Source organism: Garra rufa, chromosome 11, assembly GCF_049309525.1.
Source record: "Garra rufa chromosome 11, GarRuf1.0, whole genome shotgun sequence".
In the NCBI taxonomy this organism is placed as follows: domain Eukaryota; kingdom Metazoa; phylum Chordata; class Actinopteri; order Cypriniformes; family Cyprinidae; genus Garra; species Garra rufa.
The window spans coordinates 3853670-3872959 of record NC_133371.1 but is presented as its reverse complement, the minus strand read 5'-3'; the positions used below and the strand labels follow the sequence as shown (position 1 = coordinate 3872959).

The following is a 19290-nucleotide window of genomic DNA, read 5'->3' as shown; positions in this document are numbered from 1 at the left end:
AAAAAAAAAAAAAAAAAATTCTTGAATCTGATAACAAACTGCAGCTGTGCTTTAAAAGGTAAAATGGTATGATTTTTGGTTTTGCATTCAGTACCAATCTACTTACACCAGCCACAGGTTAATTGGTTTCTCCTTATCCACCAATTCTGATGATAATCAAAAGAAACCACAATCTTTTTTAAATGCAGTGTTTCTACGCCACACATGAATTTTTGGTCTTTTTTAGCTCCATTTTAATGAAGCGCTAATTCAAAACAGCTTATTTCCAATTCCGCCTGAGGAGCCAAGAAGTGCCATCGCAGAGCGTTTGCTTGCAAATACTAATTTAATCTCTTCAACAGCTACTGAAAAGCAGTTGATTTAATCACCTTCAACAAAACTGAAAAACAGAGCAGTCTCTATACTCGACTGTATAAAGGAAAAAAAAAATGTGTTAAAAAAATCTTGTAGCACCCTAAGAATATTGTTGCGCAAAAACTCAGCAACAGCAGTGAGCATTTTAAAGCGATTTTGAATCTATGATGGATCCAGCTAGATGAACTTGAACGAATGATGGCCATTATGCCAAGATGATCTCATGCTGAAAGGCTATGCGAGATATAAGTCAGAAATCCAGGGCAGCTATTTAACATTTTCCAGTTTGCAATAAATGGATTCTATCTAATAGTTTCCTACATTCCTTGTATTCTAGCTAAATCCTGTGATGATCTGTCACTAATACCACTGTTTTCTTTTCCACATTCCCTTGCCAAAAAGAAGTATACTTCAAGTTTATTTTATTAAGTATATTTAAGTAAAGTTCAAGAATATTTAAGCATACGTATACAAGTAATAGTAGTATATTAGTAATATAGTAGTATGCTTTTAAGTGTACTATTTCAATATGCATTGGGACTAAGTTGGCCCACTTTCTAGTATATAAAAGTATATTTTTAAGTATACTTTAAGTATAAAATTAGTAAACTTTGAGTACACGACTAGTTTACATCTATGTTTTTAGTTTAGTATAAGTGAACTTATAAGTATACTGATAGTGTACTAATGAAATACTTTTTATGCATTTTTAGTGCACTTTGAAGTATAGTCATTAAACTACTAATTTAGTAATTTTATACCACAAATATAGTCAGAATTTTTATTTAAGTGAACTTTACAAGAAATAACAGAGCATCTCCTTGTAAACAAAAACATTTTATTCTAGCTTCATGCATTCTTTTTTTATAAACACTTGAATGTGGGTGAGTTTCATAAATAAAAAAAAAATCAATCAATCAATAAATAAATAAAAAGCTAAAAAAAGACTATTCATGATAATCAAAAAGTAGATGGAGTTGATCAACACCTCAAAGCTTGACAGTCATTATTACCTCTTCATAGGTCGACATTTTATTCCATAACGTTACACAGTTTTCCATATCTATGGTTTTGATGCTGTTTTATGTCTGACGATTGTGATAGATTACATGTGGAAACATCTGTTGTTTCGGTTTCTTCTTCACTTGTGTTTTGAAAATTCTGTACAGAAGATGTATAACAGCGCCCCTAGAGTATAGCAATGAAAACATGGATTCTCAGAGCACAAGTATAGCTCAAATATACTTAGACTTTTACTAAGTATAAATCAAGTAGACTTAAATGTAATTTTAAAGCAACACCAAAGAGTTTTTTTTTTACCTTAAAATAATGTTTCCGAACTCGTGTCAGTGGTTCATCAACTCATAACAGGGTGAAACGGCACTTCCGCATTCGCTTTGCGACCCTCTATCGGCCATAACAGCACTATGTAAGTTTGGGTCGTCGGGTAGCGGTTTTGTAGTTCAAATGAGACTACAAATGCGACTTGCTTTACGGAAAAACAAAATAGCAAACAATGTCATTATTATGTTTTATTTCATTTTCATACTTTCATAAAGTCATGCAACATACTCTACCTTGTCACTGGACATTGTTATTTCCAAAGCCGGTCCTGGATAGCCTCCAAACAAATAACGTGCATGTGACGCGACGGTAGGCTAAATTATTGACGACAGCGGTAATGGACAATTCCGCTTTCAACCTGTAGAGGGAGCGAAGTTCTTTGGTGTTGCTTTAAGTATATTTCTGAGAAGAATATAACGAACATTTCCGAGAAGTACATAAAAAGTATGCTAAAAGTATACTTTCCTTTTTTTTTTTTTTTTAAAAGAAGTATACTAATAGCACACTTGAATAAACTTCTTTTTTGTAAGGGTTTTGTGGTCTAAGTCAGAATTTGTTCCAAATAAACACATCTACACTCTGACAATCTTCATTTTAACATAACAGCATAACACCAGATGTTTGTCAATGATGTAAATGACGTTAATTAGCACCACACAGATCTGCTTTAATTTGTGAGATTACACTATGTTGACATTTCTCAGTCTTTGTCTTCGGCTATGTACTCAAAATGAGGTCCTTGGTGGACAATGCTAATTTCTAAGGAAGGCCCGCAAAATCCACTTCCTTAAACCGATGTCATCTTTTGAAGGTCGCTGTGGTTCTACTAAACCTTTCTAAACGCATCTGGAAACTGAATTTCCCTCATGTCTTCAGAGACATTTGGTTCTAGCCGTGCCGTTTTAAAAGCGAAGAATCCGTGCGGGGCACAGAATTGTAAAAACCTGACAGTAAACATGTTCAAGCTGTGATAGTGTCTCCCTGATCTTTAAGCACACCGGATAGGGGAGATCACAAGCGAGTTGAATTTATAAACTGCAGGTGCTTGCCTTCCTCCTTCTTCCCATACAAATATCCATCTCTAGCAGAAAACAACTGTGTTTGTGTTTATGTGCTTGTTGTGCTTTTTGTAAGCGTTGAAGAAGTCATTGATTCTTTTATTTTTGAGTCATGACGATTCGGATGCCTAACCTGTGTGTACCTGTGAGTGTGTGTTTCATGCAGTGCCCTGCTCAGATCCCAAAAATGTTTGTTTCATGTAAGTTTCAATAAGATCAGGCCTTCCGCTGTGGATGGCAGGGTGTGCCGGAGAAGGGAAGACCTGTTGTTGATATAAACAAAAGGACAGTTGCCCTCACAGTCGTTGTTGCTAGGAAACTGCTTACGGCAGAGCTCTGTAGAAAGTTGAGTGTGCACATACATACCTGCTATACTGAACCACTTTCCTTGTTATCATCACCCTGGTGTGCTTCAATTACACCGCAGACACATCATGAACGAATCTCATGTAAGCACACGTGTGTCCTTGAACTTCAAAAATACTTCAGAGACATTCAAAGGGGCTGCTTTAAAGTCAATATGAAATCAAAATGGACCCAGGTTATTTTTTAACACACATCCATGAGGCCTGTCACACAAAGAAGATTTAAATGGCTGTCTGGTTTGAGTATAGGTTTGATGGTTTTCTTTCTTCATAACTTGGCTTACTTGCTCCAGGGATGTTTTTTTTTTTTTTTCTGGGAGAGACTGCACATAAGTTTAAAAATCAGCTATAAGGAATAATATCTTTGACACAGTAGAGTTACTTCTCCATATCTGTCTCTCTACAAAAATAAATAAAATAATTTGTCTTATATTCACCAATAGGCTACATTCATTTATTAAAATGTAGTAAAAACAAATATTGTGAAATACTATTGAAACTTTAAACAGTTGTCTTCTATTTTAATATCTTTAGAATTTATTGCAGTGATCAAAACTATTTTTTTAGCATCATTACTGCAGTCTTCAGTGTCACACGATCCTTTAGAAATCATTCTAATATGTTTTACTGCTCAAAAAACTTGTTGAAGAACAGTTGTGCTGCTTATTATATGCATTAGTGTTTTTTTATTTATTAATTTTCTTTCTTTTTTCTTTTTTTTTATATTAATGAACACATAAACAGCTTTTATTTATTTATTTATTTAAGGTCATATACACATGCTCCAGAGTTGACTGAGAATGTTTTTATTGTGAGACAGTTAAACTTAATCTAAACTGGATTTTAATAGGTTTTGTCAGCTTTAAACCAACAGATTAACTCACTTTGTGAGATAGGCCTGATGTATCACTGCACGTTATTTCGTAGAAAATAATGTTTGTCTTTCTCCACCTTTGAAATGACTTTTGTTTTTGATTGACAACACAAATCCTCTTTCACAGCCTCTCCCCTCTAATCACCTGGCTCCATTCTGGCATGTAACAAACACATTTAGCATTCTATTCAGTTCTCGATAAATCATGCCCTGCCCTAAATGTTTTCTGTTGTTGGTGAATATCTTATCGGGAACTGCATCTTATGTTGAAAATGAGCAGACGTTTGCTGTAACAAAGTCTATAGGTTATTATACCGCCAACGCAACATTCCTGTTTGCATTTACGCATTATGTTGCTTTTATACAAAGCGACTTACAAAAGAGAGAAAAAAAGCAATTTGTCAAAGAGCCAACAATATGTGTACGTTTTGATGCCAGGTTTATTTCAAGTTCTGTCATGAAACTCTAGATGGTGCAGGCTGATGGGTCGGTAACACAAATTAATGATATTCACAGCATTAAACTACTTGGCACTAGCTGATTGGTTCATGTTACATACATAGCCAATGAACTGCCTGCTTTACATTTAAGCAGCTGTTTATCATTCACTACATCATTTTGCACCACCTTCCCCAGCTCCACCTGTATATATCTGATACGTGTTATTATAAATGCTACTTGTGCAGCAGCAGTATGTCTTAAATACTTGAAGCAGTATATTTCCAGTAGCAATTTCCTGTACGTGCTTTGCTGCAGCAGCAGCAATAATCTACAATAACTAACAGCAGCAGCAGTGTAGCAGATCTGTTCTGCCAAGAACAAATACATTAACATTGTGATACCAATGCTAAATCATAATGCTACCATGCTAAAATTGTTAAAGACTTGTCATGGTAGAACTAGATTTCTGTCATGACAACTCTCTGAGGGATTGGCATGGTAATGTACATGAGAATGTTAATGTATTTGGTCTTAGCGGAATAGAACACGCTGCTCTGAGCATGTAAGAAATACTGTTGCCGCCTATATAACATACATTAAATAATCCCCCACAAAGCAGGAGACATAGAATGGACAATACAAGCCAAAATGAGAACAAAACACACCCCAAAAAGCAGATCTAAAGAGCTATGTACTGCTGCTGCTCCTAAGAGCCATGAGAACTACATGTGTTACATGTGTGCCTGGACTACCACACCAACCAGCTTAACAATAATGGCCTATGACTATGTGTGCCTAGGCAACCACACCGACTGGCTTAACTCTGATTAGATGCACACTATGTGTAATGTTAATAAACAAAATGGATGTTACAATCCGATACATAAGATTCCAGCACCCACCTGAGCAAATATTATAACAAGTCATTTGATAACTGCTGTTACTTCTCCACTTCATCAGTCTCAGCAGCAGTAGCGTAACAGCTCGTTAATTCATATTTGTGCAATGATGAGACAGACAAAGTTAGCCAATGCATGCCATTTTACTCTCTTGTTCAGATAAAAGTTGTCAGAGTTACAGTGCACAAGAACCCCTGGGTGGATTCTCTTAAAGTTATTGAAATGAAAGCATAATATAAATGTTATTTCTCCATTTTCTGAACTACACAGCACATCGAAAGCATATTTCTCTGAACTACACTACCCATAATGCATTTCACTCAGGACTACAACAACCATATATAGTGATCTTCAGCGATAACTCTTATTTCCCTTCCCAAAACTGTCATTGATATGACTGCGATAAGCATGTGTTTCGGATGTTGCGTGCAGCTGAAATCATTCACACACTCATCACAATGAAAACATTGACTTTAGAATAACAAACGTAAACATTGAGATTACACTGATGTATATGGCGCACCCCAGTTGAAATGCATACACAAGACTGTTTATTACTTATTAGATCGGCGTTACTATTGCCATGTCTTCAAAGCAATTACATGCTCTAAACTGTGGTTTTCCTTTGTCTTTGGTGTGTTACAAGCTGTTTGTGCATAGATGAGATCTGTAAAGTTGCAAAGCTTTAAGTCTCAAACCCAAAGAGAAGTTTATTATAAAAGTTAAGACTCAGCCGCCACGCCTTCCTAAAATGGCTTCTATAAACACACCCCCACATGTCTATGTCACGGCGTGAGTAGATTTGCGAAACACTCACCATATGTATATGGAAAGAAAGAAGGCGTAACTTTTACTGGCTCTAGTATTGTTGCAGCCGGCATGTTGTGGAAATGCAGTGTGTTTCATTACGAAAGCGAAAGTACCTTGTTTAGCCTTCCAAATGAGGGCTCAACTAGAAATCAGTGGTTAAGTTATATTTACATCACTGTTCCAGAACAGTACAATGCAAATATTTGAGTAAGTGTTGCACATTTCATGCAGCTTACAATGCCAGCTGTACACAAAGGGTTAAAGCTATAAAGTGGGGCAATTTTCAAAGTCTGCACTTCTGACTGATTGCCTGTAACTATGTTTTTATATTCAAAGAATTTGTTACTGACTATTTAATGCAAGCAGTGCTTATTGTTTCTCATTCTATGATTGAAAATGCAGACAAGGTGTTATGTTTACGCAACGCAATGCAACACAACACATAAAAAGACAATATGAATCATCATAATCAGTAGTTATCTCCCCACTGGATACAACAAATGCCTTGTTTATAATGGGTTTTATTGTTTCTGTCTCGTCGCGCCGAGAATTCACGCCGGCATTACAACATGATAAGGGCCGTAACATTTCCTTCACACGCTTGAGGTATTCGGCCAATCACAACACACTGGATAGCTGGCCTATCAGAGAACACCTCGCATTTCATCATTGATGAGTTTTGTAAAAATTCCCTTTTGAAACGAATACAAAGTTCTGGAATGAATCTCTAGATGACTCGGGCTATGTCATCTAGAGATTCATTCCCGAACTTTGTATTAGTTTCAAAAGGGAATTCATCAACACAGGAAATAAAACTCCATTTGTCAAGCCACACATGTGTATGGTCTTTGAAAGTGACCATGCTTTATCAGACAGTATAACACACACCATGACCCTGAATAATTATGCAATAAGTCTCTTGTACAGTTAAATTTTTAGGTCAAAAGAAGAGAATCACCCAAAGCTGACCCAGAGGATACTGTACCTGCTCCAATACGATAAGCAACATGTACTTGTAAGGCCACTATAAGCCTGACTGACACGGTCCCCGTGTTACTTTTAGGTAATGAGGGAACCTGTGAGTGCCTCATAGCGATTTCCTCCCTCCCCGTTCCTCTCAGCAAGGCCCCAGGGAAGAGATAACAAGAAACAAAATAGTTGGCTGCCATAACAAAGAGGCAGCAAAGCCTTTTATTCTCCCTTTAAATTGAATTTTTTCCACTGTCTCAGAAATCTTCCGTAAAGCTAAAGTCCTCTTTACAGTGAATAGATATCCCTCAGAAATGTGACATAGGCAGGCGGTGATTGTTGGGAATCTTTACTCAAAGGCCATCTTTGCTGGAGGATTATCCCACATTTAAGCATTTCGATTCAGTCACATCAAACCACTAAAACAGCCCTCCAAGCCAAACAACCACCTGACTGCACATGTAAGCGGCTCCGTCTTTTGTTTTGTTTTGTTTTTTGTTGTTATTGTTGTCTTCCCTCGTCTTTGATTCGTAAGAAAATACGAAAAGGCTGGCTGCTATCGCTTGATTGTTCTCGCTTTTCTTTCATTCGATGACAGTCGCAATTTCAAGCAGCTCCAGACATTTTATTTAGGTTTGGAAAAGACTTTCCGCTTTAGTACTTAAGGGTTGAGAAACTATCCCATCCCAAACTTCTAAACACATTGCGCTTGCTGCCAGTGAAGCGAGAAGGGTTTCATAAGGAGCACACTGTAAGCCTAATGAAAATTGCTCTGAAAACAATGAGGCCGAGGCCTGCGCTGAGCTTGTTGAATGGGCTCTGCATCGTTTTTCCGTCTAGCAGTTAGTTGGAAGAGGTTTTGCACACCCCATTAAACATGACGAAATGAAAGCGCTCTTCTGCTGTGTTCGTTTTCATAGGCAAGAGAGCGCATGTTGCATCTACAGCAGTTGTTAGGTGGCTGTTCTGTTGTTCTGTGGGCGAAAAATGAGCCTGTCGTTATTTTTGCTACCCTACGCATATCACTGCGTAACCCATTTTCATGTTTTTGCATCCTCAAGTCTATGGTTTCTGTCCCTCTGGCCCCCTAGAGGATCTTGGGTTTGAAATATTTCAGAAACTTAAATTTAGTCAGAAAAACATGTTTGAGATACATTCTGTCAAAGCCCTTTTTATTCCCAGTTTTCTTTTGCATATGATACGAAGAGATCAGCAGGTGGCCAACAACCCTTTGAATGAAGCTCATCAGTTTCAGAAAAACAGACTGCTGTTATAAACAGCTCTGTGAATTCACAGGCGTACATGCACAACATTAACAGCCTGTAGGACTAATTCTCTTTGATCCCATGGAAGTAGCTTATACAAAATAACAGCAGTTCTAACTTATTCTTATTCTTAAATAATAATAATTAAAAGAAAATGCATGTTAAATTATTATTAATATTATTATTATTATTATTATTTTATTATTTTTTTGCATTTTAAAATGCATTATTTTAATGCATTATTATTACTGTTGTTGTTGTTATCGACTGCTATAACAAGAACTTGAAATTCACAGTCACTATGCCGTACCATTCACATATTTGGCCTATTCTTACCGAAAGTATATTTTTGGTGCAACAACATTTCAAAACAAAGTCATAGATCCCTATGGGCTCCTTCATGCTGAGAGTGAAAATTTAAACTGTGATCAAACAGTATTTCACAGCATAGGGTTTTTATTTTGTTGCTGTGGTTCAAAAACTAATAAAATAAACGTGTGGCTTATATGTCCAGCTTTTCAGAGAGACAACCATCTGTTTCTATCATTAATCTTTGGGTACAGGGAAAGCGAAAGATCCAGATGTGGCTAATTCCAAGAGAATAACAACATATCCATTATATTTTGGATTGTATTCTATAATCTGTTTTGTCATGGGTCATATTTGAATCAAATAATGAATAATATACAGTCAGCCAGTCATTATTTCAAAATAAACCATGACACCGTTAATTTAGCCACGCTTTACATGAGTACGTGCCAAATAAGTAAAGAAATGGACATGAGCAATCAAAATTTGTGTTATGTAAGAAAGATAGAGAGAGAAAGAGACTATATTGATACAACAGACATATTAGAATAATTATACAGGAAATAGACGTCAGTTGTACAATTTAACATTGAAAACACTAGCATTCTTATACAAAATATAATCGATGGCAGAACGCCATGACTGACCAATCAGAAGTGAATTTCCCAGAGAGCCATATAATTCAGTGAATGAGAGACTGGATTGCATGCCACTTTGTTCAGCAGGCAAAATCTTTTCAGAAACTCATTTGCAAATTGCACCATTTTGTCACATCAATGATTCGAATAGGCCTTCTGAAATTACACACTGCCAGAAAAAATGTGCAAAAATTGTACCTTTAGGGGTGCTACAACTTGTTACTGGGGCAGGACCCTTAAAGGACAGCCTTGTGCCTTGATTATGCCTAAAAGTGTATATTAGTACCCAGTGCTGGGTAGTAACTGATTACATGTAATCTGGATTACAAAAATAATTACTTGTAATTAGAAAACATTACATTTTAAAATACTGCTAACAAGCCTACAGTTAATTTGTTATTGATTACATGATTACATATAACTTACACAACAGCAATACCTTATTCATAATTTATTGATTCTTTTTTATATCTTTGAAATTTGCCTTTTTTAAAATAGCCTGTTGCTTTTATACATACAGAAAGTTATCCCATTTTGCGGATTTTCACACAAAAACTGGTCACTAGCCTATAATTACAGAAGAAAATGGAGAGACACAGCATTTGACCACTGGACCACTGGAAGTGTTTTCTCAATAGTTTAACATTTCATCAACTATGAGTGAATTATCACTTAGTGTGTTAATTAGGGTTGGGTACCAATAGCATTATGAGGTTTAGTCACAAGCTCTTTTGAATGCTCTTCATAGGTTAAACATTTTTAAAACCCACAAACAGACATAATAGTACTGATTTTAAATAATAATAACAAATCATTATAGAGATAGGAGGTTTTGGAAAATGTTCCACGGCACATAGGACAACTTGTCACAACCAGTGGTTGGAAACTCTGCCCTACACTCTTAAAAAAAAGGTGCTTCACAATACCATAGAAGAACCTTTTTTATATGTCTAAATGGTTTCATAAAGAACCTTAAACATCTGAAGAACCTTTCTGTTTTTACAAAAGGTTCTTTGTGGTGAAAGAAGGTTATTCAGATTATAAAAAGGTAAGCAAGAAATGGTTCTTTAAAGAACCTTTGACTGAATGGTTCTCTGTGGAACCAAAAATGGTTCTTCTATGGCATCGCTTGAAGAACCTTTCGAAGCACCTTTATTTTTAAGAGTGTAAAGGTATTATGAACCCATTAGGCATAAAGAAGGTACAAAGATTTCTGTTTGAGGTTCCTGCCCCAGTGACAAACCCCTGTAGGTACCATTTTTTTCATTTGGTTCTTTATACAGAGTAAGCTTGCATGTGGAAAGACAGATAAACACAATTCCCAGCCGGCTGTCACTTGACTGAATGGCGTCTTCATCTGAGGTTATGTTGCTTTTGAAGGTTGTTCATCTGGACAAGGAGGATGAGATTCAGAAGATTCCTCTCCAGCCTCCATACTATGACATGGCACAGTCTGAGTCCACCGCGTTCACCGATAAGCCGGTGAGTAGTGCTGCTAAACTCATTGCTGTTTGTCCATTCTCTTGCTTTGGTGGTATCGTTAAAAATAGGCATCTGGGGTTGGGCTGTTAGGAAGCACATCTTCTAATGCATGTTGTACAGATGAATTGCTTTCAGAAAGATGTTTAGATTAAAAGTGGAATCCAGGGGGACTTATTTTCTGGCTTGTACTGTGTCAGCTGGGAACAGATGACAAGGGTCTGTAATTCAGCTGGCTCTGCAGACGGTTTGAGGTTTCTCATATGTTTGAGGGAATCCATTGCAGGCATATAGCATTAACGTCCTGGCTCTGTTCCAAAACATGCTGAGCTGTTTTCTTATGTACCGCCTTCATAGGAAGCTGCCTTCAAAGGTAGCATTCTGGCTGAAATGAAACCTCACAGTGACAGAATGGGAACGATCTGCATAGACACCAACTCTGAACATCATAAACAGCGCTCCTCACGTGAAGTCCCTAGAAGACTGAATAAAAAAAAAAGAAAAAAAAAAGAAAACTTGTGTAAAGTTGGTTCGCTGGTCTCAAATGATATCCCAGCTAAGAAGTACAAACAAGCTTACGTTGTTTTTTTTTTTTTTTTTTTTTTTTATGCACAGAAAACGTATTTCAATAGAGTTGTGTATTAACATGTTGCTACAAAACTCAGAGCGTAAAATACTTCACAAATTGTGCATTTTAAAACTGATTATTAAAAAAAATATTCAGTATTAGCCAAATTATATTTGTAATTAATGCATTGTGGTATTGTCTTCTGTCCAACGGTGGACAATATAACAGATGACATAATAAACTGGTAGATGTTTCGGTAGAGATTTTGGAGTAAAATTAAAATTTGTGGTTAAACTTTACATTACATTGCTGCTCTCCCTGGTTAAAAAAACAAAAAAAAAACAAAAAAAAAAACAGCTAAAACAGCTAGTTTTTGTAGATTCACACTGAAGGCATCAAAACTTCTAGGTTCTTCAAAGTAGACATCTTTTACTTTGATTGCTGCTTTGCACACTCTTGGCATTCTCTTGATGAGCTTCAAGAGGTAGTCTCATACCTAAAAATTATTATTCAATGGTTTTTACCTAATGGTAATTATAATTCGCATTCGGAGATTGACACTTCTTGACTGGCAAGACGCCGCGAGAGAAAACTCAAACAGTGAAAGTGAGTTGTTCAAAACCTTTCTTTTTAGTAAACTCTGTGTACACAAACAATGTTCTCAATGCTTGAGTTCATGTGTAGAGACCCAGGCGATACTTCGAGCAAAGTTTCATGAAAATAAAGAAAACTCTTTGAATGAGAAGGTCTGTCCAAACTTTTGGTCTGTACTGTAAATATATTAATGGTGGGCCGTTATCGGCGTTAACGTGCTGTGTTAACGTGAGACTCTTATGGGGCGATAAAAAAAATATTGCCGTTAATCTATTGTCAAAATTGGGTTATCTTATTTACACGAAGGCATGTCATTTCTGTCTCTACATGGTCGCGCGTTTATAATGTCTCCTCCGCGAAAACACGGACGGGATCGCGGACTCCATTCATAAAAACCGAATCTACTATAGCGCGAAATGCCACGTAAATTCGTCAATTTTTGGATTAATAAATCAAAAGTTGGTCTGCCACTTAATTCAAATCGCGATATGGACTAGTGTCTGCGAAAACTGAAATGCAAAAAGACCACTTCAGTATGAATCCTGCATGTTCCGTTTGCCTCTGTATGTATGAATGGCGGAGACGCGTTTTTACTACACGCATACCGAAGCACGCGTGACGTTCCCGTTAATTTTTTCCATTTGCATTTCACATGAACAGAAAAACTCAATCTCCAAAGCTGCTGTGAGTGTCACTTTTACCGTTTCATTTGAGAAAACTAGCATCATATCTACTGTACACACAGAAACTTCACAGCAACCTGTCAAAATAAAAGTACGGTGTAACGTAACAGAACATTAGTCCTGTATTACTTTTGTACAGTATAATGTAGGTGTTTATATATTCCTATTTAAATAATTGACATATATATATGATTAAAAAAAATCAGTTCACCATGGACGAATGAAGCAAAGCAGTCTGGAAATGCATTTTCACCTTGAATCCACGCACTTTTTTCATATCACTGAATTACAGTCGTGTCATATCTCCACAGCAAACCAAACACACACTTGAAATATAATCTTATTGCTCATTGCACTGACACTTGGCCATCCTTGCTGTGAGGTTTTATTTCTGCTGGTCTCTCCACACCTCATTCTTTCTCATATAATGGTGTACAGTCCAGGACAATTAAGGCACTACAGTAGTTACCCAGCAACCCTGTGTGGATAGATTGTATGGCTCTACATCGTATCGCATTGTCTTTCTGCCCCCTACCCTCATTTGCAGGCCATGTTGTATTTCATGCATTTGCTTCTCTATAACTCTGAGCTGCATGCCTCTTCGAAAGCCACAATCTCCTGCCTGCTATTGGCTCGCTGTTTGTCATCTTTTATAGTTTCGTTGGGCTTATTGTGTGTGAAAATGTCACATTTGTCAGGTTTGCGTTGACAGCATGACACAACTGTGGAATGATCGGAGTCTCATTGTCGTTAAACACATAAAGCACTAGCAGTGTGTCTGAAGGATGCAGATTTTGTTTAGACAGTCTTTTGTTGTCTGGGATTTCTTTATTGGCAGAAATAAAAAGCATGCTGTAAATTTGTTGCTACCCAAGAGAAAGAATACAGTGTGATGCATCTACTGCAAACTATAACTACTTTTTATTTATTGTTTTAACCTTGGTCACTTTGATAAAATGGGCAATGTACTGCTGACTTTTTAGTGTAAGTATGAAGTGTGCAACACCAAACAGAACTGCAATAATACTAATACAAACATGCGGAAGCCCACAGAGCCTGTCCAGTATTATTAGTTTTCTGTCTTACTGTTTCTTGATATAACTAGAATTTTGTCTGGATAACTATAAAAATGGCAAGAAAACAAGATAGAAACAAAAAAAAATAAATAAAAAAATAATAGTAATAATAATAATACACAGCCTCCAATCGAACAACCCTAACCCAATGCAAAACAAAATATATTGCAATATTTAGATTTTTGCAAATTGTACTTCATTGGAATGGTATGAAACACATACACACACACACGCACGCACACACACACGCACGCGCTCACACATGTTTGTTTTTGTGAATTGTGGGGACATTCCATAGGCGTAATGGTTTTTATACTGTACAAACCGTACTTTCTATCACCCTACACCTTCCCTACACCTAAACCTAGCCCTCACAGGAGACTGTGCATATCTTTACATTCTCAAAAAAACGTATTCTGTATGATTTATAAGCCTTTTGAAAAGTGGGGACATGGGCAATGTCCTCATAAGTCACCCTCTCCTTGTAATACCTATGTCATACCCATGTTATTACACACATTTGTGTCCTGATATGTCACAAAAACATGCCCACACACACACACACACACACACACACACACACACACACACACACACACACACACACACACACACACACATGTTGGGTTTACATGTTTTATGGGGACATTCCATAGGCGTAATGGTTTTTATACTGTACAAACCGTACTTTCTATGGCCCTACACCTACCCTACACCTAAACCTAGCCCTCACAGGAGATTGTGCACACTTTTACTTCATCAAAAAAACTCATTGTGCATGATTTATAAGCCTGTTTCCTCATGGGGACCTGAGAAATGTCCCCACAAGGTCAAAATCTACTGGTATTCCTATCCTTGTGGGGACATTTGGTCCCCACAACGTGATGAATACCAGGTACACACACACACACACACACACACACACACACACACACACACACACACACACACACACACACACACACACACACACACACACACACACACACACACACACACTTACCATGTAGATGTAATGGTTTTTCTTCTGTACAAACTGTATTTCCTATCCCTATACCCTAACCTTACCCTTCTCACACAAAACTACAGGCATCTATGATTTATAAGCTTGTTGCCTCATGGTGACCAAAACATGTTTTTAAAATGATAAATTTTAAGGTAGGATATAAAAATCAGCAATAGAGGAGAAATATATGATTATTTCAAAAGACACCCTATCTAAATTCAAAACCAATTACAGTAAGTCCCAGTAAGTAATTGTTTCTGAAAATGCTCTTATAAGCAACTAGGGAATACACAGCCTAATATACTGTACATTTATAGGATTTTCTTTATTTCTCCACCCAGGTGCCACAAATCTGCCTTCCATGCATTGGAATATAAATACCTTTATTTTTTTTACTTTAACACTGTGTTAAAAAAAATATAGAAAATACAGAAACAAATGCTACTGTAAAAATTTTTCACCCGATTCAACTTAAAAACCTAAGTTCAGCAGCTGCCTTAAGTTTTTAAGTTAAATCAGCTTAAAACTACAAGTCATTTGAACTTATTACAATCAAAATTAGTTGATTTAACTTGTGAGTTTAAATGTCTTAAGTTGATTTAACTTAACATTATTAAGGCAGCTGCTAAACTTAAGTTTTTAAGTTTAAACTGGTGAAAACTTGAATTGAAACAAAATATATAGCATTTATTTAATTTGAAAAATGTTAATCTTATTACCTTTATTTTATTTTGACCACTGAAGTGTTACTCCTAAGTGAAGAGGCGTAACAGAGCGTCAAAATTAAAATTATTTTATTAATAAATTTTCCAAAATCCTTTAAAACTATTCAAAAATTACTATGACTGGACTAGTAGTATTATTATTAATAGAAATGTAACAAAATATACTGTAACAGTTTAAAATAAGTAGTGTTTTTTTTTTCACAGACACAGGGATTTACTTTAAATGTCACCAAGCTGATTACTCAATAAAAACTTCCACAGATCATGTTTTCAAGCCATTTTTTAGTCTTATTTTGACATGCAGTGCATCCGAAAGTATTCACAGCACTTTTTCCACACCTTATAATGTTACAGCCTTATAACAAAATGGATCAAATTCAAGGCGCACACCTGTCTAGGTGTCTAAGGTCCCACAGTTAACAGTGCATGTCAGTGCACAAACCAAGCCATGAAGTCCAAGGAATTGTCTGTAGGACTCTGAGAGAGGGTTGTATTGAGGCACAGATCTGGGGTAGGGTACAGCAAAATTTCTGCAGCATTGAAGGTCCCAATGAGCACAGTGACCTCCATCATCATCTGTAAATGAAAGAAGTTTGGAACCACCAGAACTCTTTCTAGTGCTGACCTCCTGGCTAAACTAAGCAATTAATGGAGAGCAATTAATGTCTAGACTGGTGACCAAGAACCTGATGGTCACTCTAATTGAGCTCAATGATCATATGTGGAGATATGAGAAACCTACAGAAGGACAAACATCACTGCAACACTCCACCAATCTGGGCTTTATGGTGGTGTGGCCAAACTCAATCCTCTCCTCAGTGAAGACACATGAAAACACACACTTGGGATTTGCAAAAAAGCACCAAAATGACCCTAAGACTGTGAGAAACAAGATTCTCTGGTCTGATGAATCTCAATTCTAAGTATCATGTTTATAGGAAACCAGCTCTGCTCATCACCTGCAGAGCACCATCCAAAAAGTAAAGTGTGGTGGTAGTAGTCTCATGCTGTGGGGTTGTTTTTCAGCAGCAGGGACTGAGGGACTTATCAGAGTAGAAGAAATGCTCAAATAGCCAAAATATTGAGATAGCCTTAATGAAAACCCAGTCCAGAGCAGTTTGAACCCCAGACTGGGCAGAATGTTAACCTTCCAACAGGACAATGACCCTAAGCACACAGCAAGAGTGGCTTTATAGACAACTTATAGAATATTCTTGAGTGTACACATAAAATACACATGATGCATAGGGCCCCCAAAACACCAGAGGGCCCCCTTGCTGTCAAAGAGGATTTATTTTTAGCTTCATTTTTTATTTTGGCCAGCAGTTATGAAAACATGAATGTTTCTTTCTTTTAATGTGGTGCACTGTCGCCCTTTCTACGTAAAAATCTGTAAAATCATGTATTTTGAATGTCACATAGTCTCTTGATCGAAACTAAAAAGCTAGTTGAAAGCGTACCAAGCAGTGAGCACAATTTGAGGTGGAGTGAAACACTGACAAATGTGTTTCACTCATTCACTAAACCCCCCAACCCCCCAAAAGGTTTTGCATAGGGCCCCCAGAAGTCTAGGATTGACACTCACTTTAGCAATGGGATTTTATAGTTTATAAAAGTGTGAGTCGTTTGCTTACTTTTTAAAATTAGTCTTCCCAATAACACCATTATATTGTTTATTCAGAATAATTTGTGAACACAAAACATGCACAATCACAAGAGGTGGGAACCATTCACAACTGAACATAACCAGTCATATCCTATCATATTGCAATGGAAACATTGCCTCTTATCATGTGACTTTCCCCCATTCATTCTCAATTACCCCCCACCAAACTCACAGCAAACCTTGCCTTGAGTCTGTTAACACTCAGTGGGCTCAGGGGAGGCAAGAGAGACATAGGCTCCCACTGAAACATTACCTGCTTATGTCGCTGTTTGATAATGTTTCTTTAGAAAAAAAAATATATATATTTACTTTGTAAATATTTTTGTATTATGATTTTTTTTTCTCATCCAATTTAGTTTTTTTGAGAGGACACTGCCTCTCTTGCCTCCTTGGAGGAAACACCCCTGGATGATAGATAGGTAGTTGGGAAGTGAAGAATACCAAAGGATTAAAGCACTAAATAGAGACTTGAGAGTTAATTTTAGTCTTCAGCCAATAAGCAAACACCTAGCAAATCCATAGCAACCATGCAAAAGTGATATAGCATTGCGGCAAAGTGTAATTTTCACAGTTCTGTTTTGTGTCTGATGCAGTACTTCACCTTTAAGTACTATCTGCGCATGTTCAAAACTTAGGACAAAAAAACTCAATCAATGTTTAATTAAAAATAGACATTTTTCTACACCAACTACAAATCAATACATTGATGTGCTACACAAAAGCCAAGGGAAACCCTTGTAGTGAAGTATTTTCACATTCTAGCAGTGTTGTGAATTGCCTGTTTAAAGCATACTGTGGGAATACAGTGCCCTATTCCTCCAACTGCAGTGCCCCTTTATGATGGTGACTGTACACTAGAGAGACTGTGGAGATGATTATACTATGAAACAGCAGGAAACTATTGCTTGTGGTACTGTGAATAAACAGCTATGTCACTGTAGAGACAATCTTCTTATAGCAATACATGTTTAAGAAAAAATCCGCTGGATTTGTTGTTCTGTATTTAACTTAAACTGTCAAACCTTAATTACACTAACTACACAACAGTGGATTAGCACATATCCATATGAGAGCATAAAGTGGTGTGATCTTTCTGTATTATAGGATTCAAAGCACTCTTGTTTAAAGATGTAATCTAATTCAATGACAACTATTTGTAATACTGCGGTTGTACATACATTATCAGCATGCAGAGAATTATAAAAATACATTAAATTCTGACACACAATGAGATGAAAAACACATATTGTCTGTAATGTCAAAATGACAGTGCGGGTGCTTAAGTTCTTAGCATTTTTTTGCTAATGAAAAGAGCCGGAGACTAATGAAGGAGCTTTTCTGATCCAGAACGCACGGTCCCAGAGGGGATACACCGCCCCCCGATAGCTGACGTGACTGTAATTAGCTTGACTAGCATGTCTATTGTGTTCCATGGAATGTGCTTCAATCGTTGAAAAGGGCAGAATCATTGCAGAAGTGACTGGTGTGTGGCTGAAAAGCCATTTCAAAAGGGGTCTCAAGTAATCAATGTCAAACTCCTTACTTCCACACACCTATGGCCCTACTTCCTGTTTGCTTTTTTTACAGAAATGTAGTCGATATTTGTCCTTTTTAATCGCCTACATCAGCCCATACTTTTTCTATTTGGCCGATATGTGTTTAAAAGACTTTTTTTTGAAAGCTCTGAGAATGCCATCTTAAATGAATAAATTAGAAGACACAACATTAGTTTTAGTATTACTTATTATTAGTAATGGAAAGGTAACAAAATATAACGCTTTTTAAGTATATAAGTAAGTAATAAGGGAAGTCAGGAGTACTTCTGAAAATTGTATGGCATTTCACGAAACGTCCCAATTTTTCTAGAAATTGGGATTGTAGATAGATCAAGAATTAAGAATCAAGAACAAAAATCAAGATGTTTTTATCTAAAATAAAAATGTGTTTATTTTACTTTTTTTCATAGAGACTCAATTTCCAGTTGATTATAATTGAGTAAATATATAAAACAAATATGAATTATATTGCAGTAATTGTTGTATGTGTTAATTACTTTTTTTTCTTTTTTTTAATAGCGTGATATCATAGTATCATATGTATTGCATTGACAACGACCATCGAAGAAATCCATATAATTTGATTGCTGGTTTATTCTTAATTAGTTAAT

At 36.5% G+C, this 19290-nt stretch overlaps 1 protein-coding gene across 2 annotated transcripts in view; it reads left to right on the top strand.

Annotated features, from left to right (window-relative positions):
- nectin1b (nectin cell adhesion molecule 1b) overlaps positions 1-19290 on the top strand; it is a 181066-nt gene that overhangs the window by 139765 nt on the left and 22011 nt on the right. For both annotated transcript variants that reach the window (XM_073850379.1, XM_073850381.1), the window contains exon 6: positions 10707-10808. In XM_073850379.1, the coding sequence (XP_073706480.1) occupies positions 10707-10808 (102 nt within the window). The remainder of the gene's footprint in view (positions 1-10706; positions 10809-19290) is intronic.